The sequence below is a fragment of the Seriola lalandi genome, unplaced genomic scaffold (genome assembly GCF_002814215.2).
Source record: "Seriola lalandi dorsalis isolate HSWRI2012SDOR001 ecotype SW California unplaced genomic scaffold, Sedor1 jcf7180002054920, whole genome shotgun sequence".
Classification (NCBI taxonomy): Eukaryota; Metazoa; Chordata; class Actinopteri; order Carangiformes; family Carangidae; genus Seriola; species Seriola lalandi.
Genome location: NW_019525472.1, coordinates 745730 through 758980, shown reverse-complemented (window position 1 = coordinate 758980; position 13251 = coordinate 745730). Strand labels below are relative to the sequence as shown.

At 40.7% G+C, this 13251-nt stretch overlaps 2 protein-coding genes across 4 annotated transcripts; both read left to right on the top strand.

The window, feature by feature from the left end:
• Positions 1 to 336: 336 nt before the first annotated feature.
• On the top strand, positions 337 to 5084 carry LOC111673507 (uncharacterized). Of its 2 annotated transcripts, none has more exons than XM_023431278.2 (5): positions 337 to 431; positions 2088 to 2749; positions 3150 to 3350; positions 3485 to 3614; positions 3693 to 5084. In XM_023431278.2, the coding sequence occupies exons 2-5, from the start codon at positions 2353 to 2355 to the stop codon at positions 4162 to 4164; spliced, it is 1200 nt and encodes a 399-aa protein (XP_023287046.1). In that variant the 5' UTR covers positions 337 to 431; positions 2088 to 2352; the 3' UTR covers positions 4165 to 5084. The 2 variants fall into 2 exon arrangements, with proteins under 2 accessions (XP_023287046.1, XP_087026033.1); XM_087169907.1 differs by having other exon boundaries at positions 342 to 465.
• A 361-nt stretch (positions 5085 to 5445) lies between these two features.
• LOC111673511 (rap1 GTPase-GDP dissociation stimulator 1-A) lies at positions 5446 to 10556 on the top strand. Of its 2 annotated transcripts, XM_023431282.2 has the most exons (5): positions 5448 to 5877; positions 7627 to 7734; positions 8481 to 8603; positions 8725 to 8850; positions 9507 to 10556. In XM_023431282.2, exons 1-5 carry the CDS (start codon positions 5784 to 5786, stop codon positions 9977 to 9979), a joined length of 924 nt encoding a protein of 307 aa, XP_023287050.1. In that variant the 5' UTR covers positions 5448 to 5783; the 3' UTR covers positions 9980 to 10556. The 2 variants fall into 2 exon arrangements, with proteins under 2 accessions (XP_023287051.1, XP_023287050.1); XM_023431283.2 differs by lacking the exon at positions 8725 to 8850 and having other exon boundaries at positions 5446 to 5877.
• Positions 10557 to 13251: the final 2695 nt, after the last annotated feature.

The window sequence follows — 13251 nt, the reverse complement described above, 5'->3', positions numbered from 1 at the left end:
TATAATAGTACTAAAATAAATGTAGTAGTTCTTGGAGACCTCCAGAAGAAAGTCTATAAGTCATAAAACGTTCACTTTTTCAACTTGAGTACTTTGCAGCCGACGACGCCTCTGAAAATGACACAAAAACACATGCGAACAAATGAATAAATACAAGATTTCATCCCATTGTATTGAGAGAAGAGGAGTCGGAAGTACCGCCTCCTCTTCGCTACTGGCACCGTCCTTGTCCAATCACAAATGACTCATTGCGTAATTGATGTGTTGCTCGACCAATGAGCGGCGGGATCACGGTTCTCCAGCGGTAGTGCACGTACAGCTGATTTGCAACCCGCCGAAGCTAAAGCAGACAAGGAAGAAAAATGTCGCTGTCTCCGACGCGGACCGTTCTAGGATCAGTGTCCTTTTAGGAGAAATCACACGGCATTTCGGTGAGTGGGACAGCCGTCACTAGTTGCATCAAAGGTTAGCGCTTGAATTCGGTCTGTCCCGTCCAGAACCGCAGCCGGTTGTTGTAGTTTTGCCCTTTTTCTGGGACGTTTCAGGCCTGCTGTTGAAAAAAAAACAGCCACGGCCGCTCATGGCAGCCATGATGAATGTTAGTTATGATGAAATGTTTTGTTGGTAAATTTTGTGTCGTTATTTGGTGGCTGAAAATTCAATGTTTTCTTGTTTACTCAAAGCTTCAAGTCAAATTTTTAGCATTGTGATAATTAAATGCTATAAAAGAACATGTTGAGACGATAATGCTCTGGTGTATTTGCTGTTATTTTTTATTTTATAATCCATTCGTTTGCACAGTTAGACGCTAAACACTTACTCACGCATACCGCACTTATTCCCTGGCAAAAGTTATTATTGGAGTTTAATTATTTTGTGGACAGTATTGGACAGACACTTTCTCTTCCTACGTCTTGTCCAATCACAGAGAAACAGACAGGCAGCAGAACACTGACTCGTTAACTGGCTGCATCACTTATTTGTCTTATCTTGTATATTAAAGCTGTCTGGATGTTTTTCAAATGTGTAGCACATGCTCTTCAGGCTTTATTTTGTTTTGCTTTGTTATGAAGCTGTAATAATTTGAAGCACTAAGCAAATCACATTCCTGTGTTGACATTCTTTGCATCACAGTGAGCGAATAAATGTAAAACTAAGACACAATGTAAAGTTGAGCAAGTCAAGGTTTGAGGTTCTGGACCTGGGACAGGTGTGGACTGAGCACCAGTGTTTCATGATAGGTCTGTAACACCCACAGTGTGTACCTCTACTGATAAACATACAGTACACAGTAGAGCCAATCATGTTTTCATTATAGGCTGTTTTGTTCAAAAATTAGTAAAGTAAAAGAAGATAAGAAATAAAAAAAAATACATCTCTTTGGAAAAACCACATCAGGGTTTCCTGAATCCAGTATGTATTTAAGTAAATGTATCATTCAGTGCTTTTTTTATTTGTTTAAACTGACATGTTTCACTTATTTGGTTTAATGTTAATGGCAGAATGCATTATCACATTCTTAGGTAATTAAACTAAAATGCTTTTAATTGTAAATATTTAAAATATAAAAATGTGGATGGATGTCAGATTTTCAGTAAAACTCTACGTTTGCTATGTAGGAATGTAGGATATTTGTGTAACAAAGGTCGTCTCTCTGGACAGACTAGCACCAGTGAAGTTTGGCCCATTTACAATCAAGTGGCTGTGTCCAGTTTTCAAAGTGAATTCCCATCATATAAACACTAATTTCGCTTTATCCAAAAACACAATGACAGGTGAATACCCCTTTATTCCCCTAAATATCCCAAACCAAAACCAGTCATTATATTTCATATCACAATTAAGCTTCTAATGACCTGAGTTTTACTTTTCCACCAACTAAATTATGTTAGAATTTAATTTGATAGACAAGTCATCAATAGATTACTACACATACTGTAATTAGTTCATAGTATCCTTGAATGCGATTAATGTGGTGAAATAAGAGTATTCATTTTCAAATTATATCAAATGTTTTGATGCTGAGTTACAATGCTTAAAAGCTTTGGCTCTAACTGTGATTTTCTTGGTTTTTCTTTTTCTTTCAGATTGAAACCTCTTCTGTGGTGCTGCCATGAGTGATCATAACCTTTATGAAACCGTACAAAGAAAGTAAAATGTTCTAACCGCTCAAATGTGGGAGGTTTTACCTGGACTATAACTTCCCATTTTGCCAGGTCAGCTTCAACCATAACCATTTAAAAAGAGAAGGGTATACTGTAACACTACATGGGCCTCTTAGGTGACCTGATCTGATAATTACAGCCTCTAGAGCCTCGTCCTTCAGCTAAAAGATAAAATTTCAGCAAAGACATGGACCCATCTGCCAGGATGGTGAGTCTGGACGCCCAGGGGAACATGGTTTTCACTGTGGTAAAGCCGGTCATGGGCATCTTTCAGGTTTCTTCAGAGCAAGCCGGCGGTGTAGCACAAGGGGGCATGGGTCTCCAGGGTTTATCTGAAAACACACTGGTCCTCCCTCAAGTGCAAGGCCAGGCTCCGCTAGATCAGAACCAGGTGGAAATGCACACCATACAGCCTCATGTTCAGCCCCAGATGCAGGTTTCTGGCCCGGTCGTCCAGACTGAGGACGTGTCTCAGAATCAGGAGCCGCCACCAAACTCAAGCACACATTCAGAGTCCAGTACCCACATGCCATTTGCAGAGGTGTCGTCGCTCCTGGATCCCAACATGAAAGGATCTAAAGCTCGTAAGTGGCCAGTTGTTTGAAGATCACACCTTTTGAATGTTCATCACACTGTCGCTGGGGTTGGGTTACAATCGCTGGTTCTGTTTTGGATTTAGTTCCAAGTTGGTAAAGTACAGAGCTTGAATCTTGTGGTACTTACAACAATGTAACATTCAGGTCACTGAGCTCATTTACAAATTCTTATCAGGTTCTATAATCAGACCAATTTTATAGTTTAGTTATTCTAAACCATTGCCATTCAGAACATTTCAAATCTAAGCCCTAATAAATAAATATGACAAGGGATTCATATTTGATGAGCAAATTCAATATGGCATCCAGATTTGATTAAACACTATTCCCATATCCCAACCCTACTGTGCCGATGCGTTCACCTCTTCCTGTGTCGCTCTAATTTCAGGGAAGTATCTGATCTCGTACGATGAAATTAAACGGCGCCTTCAGGCCCCGGAGAAGATGTCGCTGCGCTCCTTGGCGGCGTACACTCGGGTCAGCCGAGGACCAGCCAGCAAGAAAACGCTGCTAGAGTCGCTCAATGTACTCGGCCTCACGCCAAGCACAACTACCTCTGTTTCCTCCTCGTTCTCCAAACTCACGGAAGGTGACAGATGTGTTCCTGTGTGCGTGTGTGTGTGTACATGTGCGGGCGTGTGTGTGTGTGTGTGTATGTGCGAAGTCATTTAACTCTAAGAACTTGAGTGCAAGAGAATTGTTTTAATTTGTGTGTGTTCTTAGGCGACACCAGGGCTTTGTGTGACGATATGAAAGATTTCGCCCACGACTACATCGACTACGGAAACATGGCTAAACAACTCATCCCAGAGACAAATACAGTTCAACACTGGTCCAAAATTATTGAAACTAAGTATGTGCTTTGTATTCAAGCTTGTTTTTCCAAGGAATTGTGGAAAAAAGGAGTAACAGCACTTTCTTTTTCTCTCAGGAACCACCTCGAGGATATGAGAAAATGTTTCAACGAACCGGTCAACAGTGGCGCGTTCGACAGTGTCACTCATGGACTCGGTCTGGGAATGTTGGATGTTGCACTGGACATGATCATCATGGTGATTGAGCAGCAGATTCGCATCTTGTCCGGTGCAGCGGCGTCGGACCCCGCTGACTCCGGGCCGGCGTCGAGGCGTATCCGCAGGCGCCACCGCAAAGCCCGCTCAGCTGAAATGGAGAAGGCTCACAAGTTGTCGGAAGGGGTCAAAGAGCAAGGGAAGGTCATTTCAAAAGGCAAGGGGCGGGGCAAAGCCAGGAAGAAAATAAGGCAGGAAACTGGAGGTGTTGTTCCCGTGGAAACTCAAGCAGAGCAGTGCAAGTCAGATGATGTGGAGAGTAACGTCCTCACCCTGGTTTCTGTAGGATATGAGACTGTTTCCAGTGGTCTGAATGCAGCCGGAACTGTTTGACACCGGGTCACATGACGGGTCTGAAGAACCAATCATAGTCCCATTCAAAGGGACGCTCAGCAACGGGACTCGAGCTCTGCACAAGCTGAGTTGGGTGGAGCTCCCGTGTGATGAGCTCAGCATCAGAGTATAATGTCACATTTTGGAGTCACACTTATGTTGCCGGAGCTAGCAGGCGGTTAGCTTAACTAAGCATGCGGACTGGAAACAGGGAAAGAGCTAGGCCTGGCTCTGTCTAGATGTGACAAAATCCACCTACCAGCAACTCTAAAGCTTATTAATTAAGTTTTATATCAGGTTAGGTGCATGACTGTTTCTTGGCTGTAAAATGCTGAATTGTCATTTTTACACTTTATCATACATTTTTTTTGTTAGAAAGCTAAATCCTGGTAGGCAGATCTTTTTTTACCATTAGACAGAGCAAGGCTAGTTGTTTCCCCCTGTTTCCAATCTTTATGCTAAGCTAAGCTAACCAGGCGCCGCGACATCACTGTACAAATATGAAGAACTGTTGGCAAGAAGGTATTTAGGCACATTTCTCAAACTGTTGAATTATTTCTTTTACATGAATCCCCTGTTTCTTTAGTAGCAGTTTTTATATGTATCTAGATGTCTAAACTGAATCTTATCTAGAATATTTTTTCATCCTAGGTTTTTAGTGAACAGACAAACATCTGTATGTAAAATGTAAACACTGAGTAAACCTGTCCAGGCACATGTACAGGAACAGATGATATCAGAGGTCTGGATTATATTTTTTTTCACTGGTTGTATAATGTCTCCTGTTCCTCTGTTTGTATTTATTGTCTAGACTTCCTGTTCTGTTGTATTGTACTAGAGTTATGAAATATGAAGTAATGTCTGTTTTTACTGGAACCTCAAGAGTTGAGTAAAATATAAAGATTTAATTTTCATAACCACTTTCAATGTGTTATTGTCTTATGATAAAAGACGTAAATGGAGCAAGTGGAGTCTGAATCTGTTGGAACGTAAATATACTTGAACTTGAACGATCCTGAGATGTTTTAAGAGATGGAAGTCAGGGTAAGAATAAAATTATACGGCTGACGAGAGACCTAAATTGCAATCCAACCCCATTTGACATTTTCCATTCTCGGAAAAATGCCATCTAATAATATACTTGTGTACAGAAACAGATGCCAGATGCCTACCTGTCTGTGTTGCTGTTTTGGCTCGGATTTTCTGGAAGCCGAAAGGCATTGTGGGAGATTTTTAGGGCCGTAGAAATATACTCAGCAGAGTCAGCCAAGTGCTAATACCCTAACTGTACACACATACAGGGAGGGGGGAGAGAGAACAGCTTTAGTGAGGATTTTCTCCGTATTAACCCAGCCAGCTGGAGTACAGGGAAGACAGACGCGTTCAGAAAACAAACAGTTTTATTTTGAAACAAAACCAGAGTGTAAGATGGGTAGGGGTTGGATCAGTGTGAGTATAGTGAGACGCAGAGTAGGCTGAAGTAGGTTTTCTCAAGCGAATGACTCAAAAGAAATAAATCTGGAAAAGTGGCTATAAGAAAGTGCTGTGTGTTCTGCATGAAGATGTCAACCTGAGAAAGTTTCACCACCAGCTGTCCAAAGACCAGAGAGCGGAGCAGGATGGGACACCCTAATGTGCCACTCACATACAGCTACACCCGTTCCCACAGGGATAAACGCAGATCCAGTCGACTGCAACCGTACACACCAAACGGTGAGTTGACAGATGTTTTACAGTGTAGAAGGTGGTCTTCAGAATATGTAGGACCATGATATTATATAGTGTGGGTGTAATATCTTCATTCACAGAACTGACACACTCTGTTTCATTCTCCACACTTACACATGGGATCTCTCTGGTGTAGCCAGATTTTTATATACTGTCGGCCATTTAACAACATCATATGTACTTCACTGATTTCTGTTGAGAATTATAAAATACATGCTGTATTAATGTTTTAGATCCTTTAATCTTCCAGTGAGCCATTGTTTCATATTCATTTCTGTACAATATGAAAATCAAATAGTAGACTTTTGAAGCATGCACTTGAACATCAGTGCTGCATTATTTTTTTGCCAATTTACATGATCATTGTGCGGTAATGCAGTTTAGGTGCGGATTGATTAGGCTGTCGCACCAAATTACCTTTTCACATTTCAAGCAAGTTTCAAGAGTCTGGTATCTGATTTTCATACCATGTGGAAATGACTAGAAATCAATGAAACCAGCAGCACAGTTTGCAAAATGATTAAATGTGATGTAAAGTAAACATGATTTGTAGTGAATGGGCTAAAACATGGAAAACCACTGATGTGGTCCTTTAAGCCTCCTAATATGTCTCTGCATGCTCGCGCCTTCTGTTGATGGTCTGGTGTTTACTGAGGCGAAGGCTGGGAATACAGTGGCCACATTACTAATCACTATCAGTGACTGTCCTCTGCATAAGTTAACTGAAGAACCACTCAAAAGAGAATCTGCTTGGCAACTGGAGGGTTTCATTTCTGCTCAGACACAGCTGAGAAAATCTGACCAGGAAAATTATTTTTTACGGTTGAAGTGTCCTTGAGCAGAGAACTTACCGTGAAGCTGGTCAGGGCTGCAGTATGAAATGGACAGTAGCTCGGAGACGTCTCCATGAGGCTCTCCACCGGTGCAACTCGCTTTTCAAAATGTCTAATTTCCACCGGAGTTTCAGCATAGTTTAATAGAATGAACATAGAAGAGTTATATTTGGATCATTAGTGAACCAAATATCTATGAATGACACTATCCACTGTGGATATGAAGAGATGGTGATATTGATCTATTAGAGTGCTGGTTGTTCAGTCCGCCTTTTTGGTGCAGGCTAATATTTCCCAAGAACTTCTGAATTAATTGTAATGAAATTTTGTACAGACATTTGTGGCACCAACAAAATGAAGCATACTGACATTGATGACCCCCTGACCTTTCCTCTAGCCCCACCATGAGGTTGACATTTGTGGTTTTGAGTGTATATCTCAACAACTATTGGATGGATTGCCATGAAGTTTAGTACAGACATTCACACCCCCCTTGGCATGAACTGTAACAACACTGGTGATCCCTTAACTTGTCTGTAGACCTATAGCACCAAAAACACCAACATACAGTCAGGAAAAGGTCTAAACCAGGAAGATCAGAGGGTGACAGCTGGATGTTTTGCAAGAAGGAATGACATGTATCTTTGCACACTTAGTTAAATTATTCTCAGAGATCTTTACTCCTCTTCAAAATGCATTTCAAATGGAGAATCCCAGTTGTACTGTGCTCTTTATACTTGCAGTATTTTCTCATTGGTGTGTTTTCGTGTGCTTTTTTATGAGCAACCCTCCTTCTCTCTCGCCTAACAGTAATGACTTTCATATTTCTTATGCTCCCATACAGCATCCATAGCCTTTTACTTGCGCCCCATTTTATGACCCTTAATATGTCCCCCCACAGACAACCTGAACAATGCATTAGGCGCCATTAGAGTCCTTGGTTTGGAGCTGATTGAGGATGAACTTAAACCACATCTGAACACAGTGCTGACCAACATTAAGGAGAGGAGTGAGTTCATTTATACTATCTTTTCACTGTTTTTTACTCATTTCTAATTAGAATTTATTACAGGCTTTGAAATCCACGCTACCTGCTAGATGCATAAAAATATATCACAACCTGTCATAGGCTTCGTGGCATACTGAGGGGATTCAGGGTTATTTTTTGTGTCATGTAGTCTGTCATTTGATGTGATTTGAATTATAAAATGTAGACAGATTTGCTACCACATGCAATTTACATATTTATGTGTTTCCATACTGATATACCTTAAGATAGCATGCCTCCCACCTCTAGTGGCAATAACAGCCCCCCTCATTCTGAATGATAAAACCTGTAGCAAAACTACTGTGAGGAAATGAGGATCTGGGGGTTGAGAGGCTGTGAAGGGATCAATTGTATGACAGTTGTAAGTCCCTGGTAGACGTTAAGCTGTATTTGTGTCTCCTAGCAGGAGAGCAACAGGGGGATAGAGAGGCAGAAGAGGTAAAGACAGGTCATAGAGATCAAGCAGAGAGTTAAGATGGAGAACCCCGTAAAGACAAAACTCAGTACTAGTCTGCTCAAGGATTAAAGGGACAAATCGTTCAAAAACGACAGCTGCTTCAACTTGAAACACACGTAGTTCATATAATTTCATCCCTCGAGCCAAATTCTTCTTTGGCTTTGGCCTCGTTAAATGGTTCTGATATGTTGTGTTTCTTATGAATTTGTATCAGTGTTGTGTTTACATGTGTAATTCCACTTGTGTCCAGAGAAAGGTGCTGCTGAGCAGGTAGTGATCAGTGGGATCCTACCGATCCTGGCCCTGTCTCTGAGGAGCAGAGGGCCCCTCACTCCACTGACTGCAAGACTAGTGGCTGAACTCGCCAAGGAATGTAAGTTATCGATACAGATATATGTTTGCTATAATTTCTACTTAAGTTAATGAAGCGTACGAGATCAGTCACGTGCTTGAGCTATTTCTTGTTGCCTGCCCTGTATATATTTTTTTTTCAGCTGTGGTGCGTAAAGGTTTTGGTGACTCAGGCTTGGTTACAGCTCTGCTGTCGGTGCTGACCAGTACAGACCAAGAACTGCTCCTTAACGCTGCAATGGCCATCTCACGCATGTCTTATGACAGCTGTAAGTGAAGGGAACAATTTACAAATCCCTCCTGATGAGTTCTGGAAATAAACCTTTTTTTTTTGTTTCATGCTCATATTTTAGCTTGTGTCATTAATTGTAATGCATATGTCCCATTACAAGAGACCGTTCCCAACAGGATTTAAACTCCTTAAACTTCCAGTTTGCATTTTAAATGGTTTGACTAAAGGTAAATTATTTTTGGTGCTGTAAAGAAATTCAAAATAACGCTTTACTGCACAGACAGTGACTGAGGGAAGTGGTTACTCGTTGGCAAACAAGAATTAAGAAGGTAAAAATCTGAAGATGGTAAATCTTTCTCAAACGTCCTGGAACAAATGACTGGCAGACAGATGAAAAAGTAACTCCCATCATGTTCAACTTCTTGGTAAAACACACAATAACAGGTAGAGCACAAAGTTACAACAGAGCTTATGTGAAATACAGTTTGATTCAGGAAAAAAAAAACACTGTTGACTGTGAGACAGAAGCTACTAAGTCATGTTAGCCTTGGTTTCATTTGTTTTCTCCCTCTTACAGGAGGTTTATGAAGAGAAATGCTACTCACTCCAATGAATTTAACTGTGTGAATGTTTTCATATGCAATTCGAATTGATCACTTTCTCTGCCTCTCTGTGTTCCTGTGTCTCCCTCAGCAAAGCACCAGGAAATGTTACTACGTCGAGGTGCCGTGCCTCGTCTTGTTGCCATCCTGATTCGTTTCCCTGATAAGGAGGCCCTGGAGGAGGTGTGCCTGCAGGCCCTGTGCAACCTCAGTGGCATGGGAGTGGCAGAGGAGGCAGGGATGGTCTGGGAGAGGGGTGCGTCTGTGAGGCCGGGGGAGTCTGTGTTTCATGGTGTTTCTCCTCACACCTGTGGTTTCGCTTCCTCTGTGACTCTCGTGCGTGTGTCTCAGTGGGCACCGGGACAGTATGCGGTCAACATCGAGGTTTTCCAGCGTTGCTCCTCCTCCTTCTGGAACCTTCACGGGAACAAGCGGACTGCTCGTTGGTTCCCGATCTCCAGCTTGTGGAATTCTTCAAATCTGTACAAGCTGATGAAGTTCTCTACGAGGAACGTTCCTCGGACAAAGAGTCTGAGGACTCGCGTGTTCCACACTTTTCTCTGACAGCTGAAATACTGCAAACATGGTGGCCTAACCTAACTGCTAACAAAGTAAGAGTGTTGATGTGCAAAAGAACATCAGGGAATGTTTACATACAACAAACCCAGACATGCACACGTGGATCTCTTTATCTCTGTTCCTGTTGACCTTTATCTTATATTTTTGTTCTTTGTGTTGGCGTTCATTGGCCGAGTTTGTAAGTTTTATTACGAAAATAGACTTTTCAACCACCCACTTCATGTAAAACAAAGTAGGTGGCAGTTCCTTCTGGCTTATTCAGCTTTTATGGGACTATGCTACACAGTTCCCACGCAGGAAAATGATACAAATAAAATTAAAAAAAAAAAAGCTGTATCTAAACATGAAAACCTTAATGAATGCTATGATGACGTCCTTGCTGACAGTTTGTTCACAAGTGCTTGAAATCATTGTGAATTTCTATTCCAGGCAGCAATATTGATATATTGATGTCCTTTTCTATATTGCAATTATATTTTATTATGGCTCATTTAATTTTACCCCATGTTTTTGATTGTCTCTGACATCCACTTTAAATAATAAAATATCTTGTGTCTGTGCAGCAGGCTAACAAGGTCATTACTCTCTGGTGTCAGGGGTAAGTTTTTACATAATTTGTATACTTATTTATAGGATTTTGTTAGTTAAAGAGAGCTTTGTTATTGTTGTTAATTACATACATTTTATGAAGTAACATGGTTTTTGTTCAGCTAATTCCTTCACATAACAGTTTGAGGTTACAAATTTCTTTTCTTTTTTAGAAATACTGACCAAAAACATACACAAGCAATAGATACATAACACATATTACTATTTCTTGTGCCATTCAACAGCCTTAATTGTCAATCTGTGTACATAAGTTTTAAAAAATCCCTTTAACCTGGCAAGCTTGGGGGGGGGGGGACACTTTGTAAAGGTACGTACCCTTTCAATATCATACAATCAGGATTTCAAACACCGTGGTTCACCTACTCTTAACCCAAACAACTGCTTCAAAATCCCACATGCGCTGTGCTGACATTAGCCCCAAATGACGACAAGCTGAGAGACCACAAACTATGCCTCCGGGACACCCCTGATCCGCTGAAAGCTTGGCTTCTTGTTTGCTGCACTTGGCTCAGTCATTTGATTCAAATGGGTTTTTCAACTGCAGGGAAAATGACTATGGAGGCTGCGAGAACAAAGGCAGAAGGCTACCCAGGTAAGACACAGGCTAATGGGCTTATACTCTCACAGTGACAAAATGTGACTTGCATCACCTTTCAGGATTGCATTGTAGTTTGAGTCCCACAACGTGAAGGTGAAAAGTTTTCATGAGTAACAGCCATGATGTGTCTCCTTGTCAGCTGACAAACATGCAAATATGTCCTTAATTAATCTCCATCTATTCTTCTCTCACATACTGTTTCAGACTTGTACGGGTCAGTGAGTACCAGAGGTGACCACTAGATGGCATGCATGTGCTTTGTAGAAACCTCTGTAGTCTTTGCACAGTGTAAACTTTAAAGAAATGAAAAACCAATTTGTGACTTTGAACACGTGCCCACACACACGGACTGAATTTAATAACAACACGCTGCCTGACTGCACGTCTCACTGGATATTCTCAGATATTTACATAGATTTAATTGGTTTACTTTCCCCTGCTGATATGAAAGCATTTTGTGGTAGTGTCTAAGTTAAATTGATCGCTTGCCTGTTGACTGTAAAGCTGTAAAATACGAAAGCCAACACAAAGATAGACACAAGTGTATCCCTCTTTCAATCTTTCTCCCATTTCTCTTCCTCTAATTACCTCTCTTATTGGTTCCATCCAGCTCCAGGCGTCCAAACGCAGGGGCACGTCCTCTAATCAATCCCAACTTTATTACTCTGGGAGTCACTTAAATATTTGATGCGATAGAGATGAAGCTTTGGAATTATTTACAGGTAGACAAGAGGTGCGCACACCTACTGTCTTGATTGGCCTTTGGTGGAAATCTGGTTCACTGTGGCCTTTTTAAACTGAAACAAACGCATATTTACACAGGAAAACAGCATTGTAAATGAGATCTCATCTGCTGTCACTATAGCACAATGAGTCCTGTCAACATGCTTTTACAGGTAGCAATGTGCATGATTTAATTATACCAACACATCTGAAAAGACAAAGCATTACAGTAAATATTAAAAGATGTTTGGCTTATTTTTCATTGTTTCTTTATAACACAATACTATACCTAACACTGTTGCAAAATTATACAGTATATGGCGTTAGCTACAGTTTGTGCCTCTTGTGTTAGTATTACACCACAGCTCTAAGCTTCTGAAAAATATATATTTCTAAAAATATACTGTATACCCAGCGGTATTAGAAAAACCCACAGGGTCATTTACCAACTGGCTGCTTTTCTGAAGGTATTGTTGAAAAAATATTCAGTCTGTTACGAGAAAAAAAATGTAACCTGTTAACCCCAATTTGCACCTCTTTCTTCAAATCAAAACAAAGATGGTATCTAGAAATGACATATTTCCTTGCTCAATTTGTAGAACATGTACCAAAGTTTGACATTTTATTGATTGAAGTTACTTTCTATTATTTTCATATTGTGGATTAGTATTTTTGCTCATTTTTTCAAAAAGACCATGAGCATATGTCATTTCCAACTAGATTAGGAAATACATTCACAATTTGAGAAATGGGCAAAAAAAAGTCTTTATTGTGCAACAAATGATGGTTACAAGAGTCTTTAAAGGAGCTATTGGTAAGTTTTGCTATCGCTACATAGCCAGCGACCAGTCTACAAGAAAGTTCAGCATTCAAGCATCAAACTTCATTCTTTTACACACCAAGAACTGTCTCCAGCGGTGGAAAGCAACTCCAATCCAATGTTTACTCATCTCTATCATGTCTTTTCTTCTACTGAGGTTAGCATGCTAACCTAGCTAGCCCCGGCCCGTCTCGTCACTTTCCGATAGCGACTCCCTGTAGCCTTCAATCTGCCCTGAAGACATAGCGTTGCTCAGAAGGTGTATCAGAAAGAGCTTCTTGCTCTACCCGACAAGAGCTAGCTGCTAACCCTAACCTTGTCTAACACTGCTAACATCCCAGATAACTACGGCCAGCTAGGTTGGTAGCTCAGTGAAAGGAAAAAATTAATTAATAAACTCCTCACAATAATGAAATTGACTTTTAATGATTTCTCGACTTACTTCACAGTTTATTGGTTCTTTTTTTTGCATAATAATAGCCTATATTTCATAATGTCTTTAATTTA

Bases quoted from the DNA above. Each gene is read 5' to 3' on its own strand.
- LOC111673507 (XM_023431278.2), top strand. From the start codon at position 2,353: ATGGACCCATCTGCCAGGATGGTGAGTCTGGACGCCCAGGGGAACATG. The intron at 3,351-3,484 runs GTGACAGATGTG...GTGTGTTCTTAG, and splicing joins GTTCTCCAAACTCACGGAAG to GCGACACCAGGGCTTTGTGT. The intron at 3,615-3,692 runs GTATGTGCTTTG...TTTTTCTCTCAG, and splicing joins TCCAAAATTATTGAAACTAA to GAACCACCTCGAGGATATGA.
- LOC111673511 (XM_023431282.2), top strand. From the start codon at position 5,784: ATGGGACACCCTAATGTGCCACTCACATACAGCTACACCCGTTCCCAC. The intron at 8,604-8,724 runs GTAAGTTATCGA...TTTTTTTTTCAG, and splicing joins GGCTGAACTCGCCAAGGAAT to CTGTGGTGCGTAAAGGTTTT. The intron at 8,851-9,506 runs GTAAGTGAAGGG...TGTCTCCCTCAG, and splicing joins ACGCATGTCTTATGACAGCT to CAAAGCACCAGGAAATGTTA.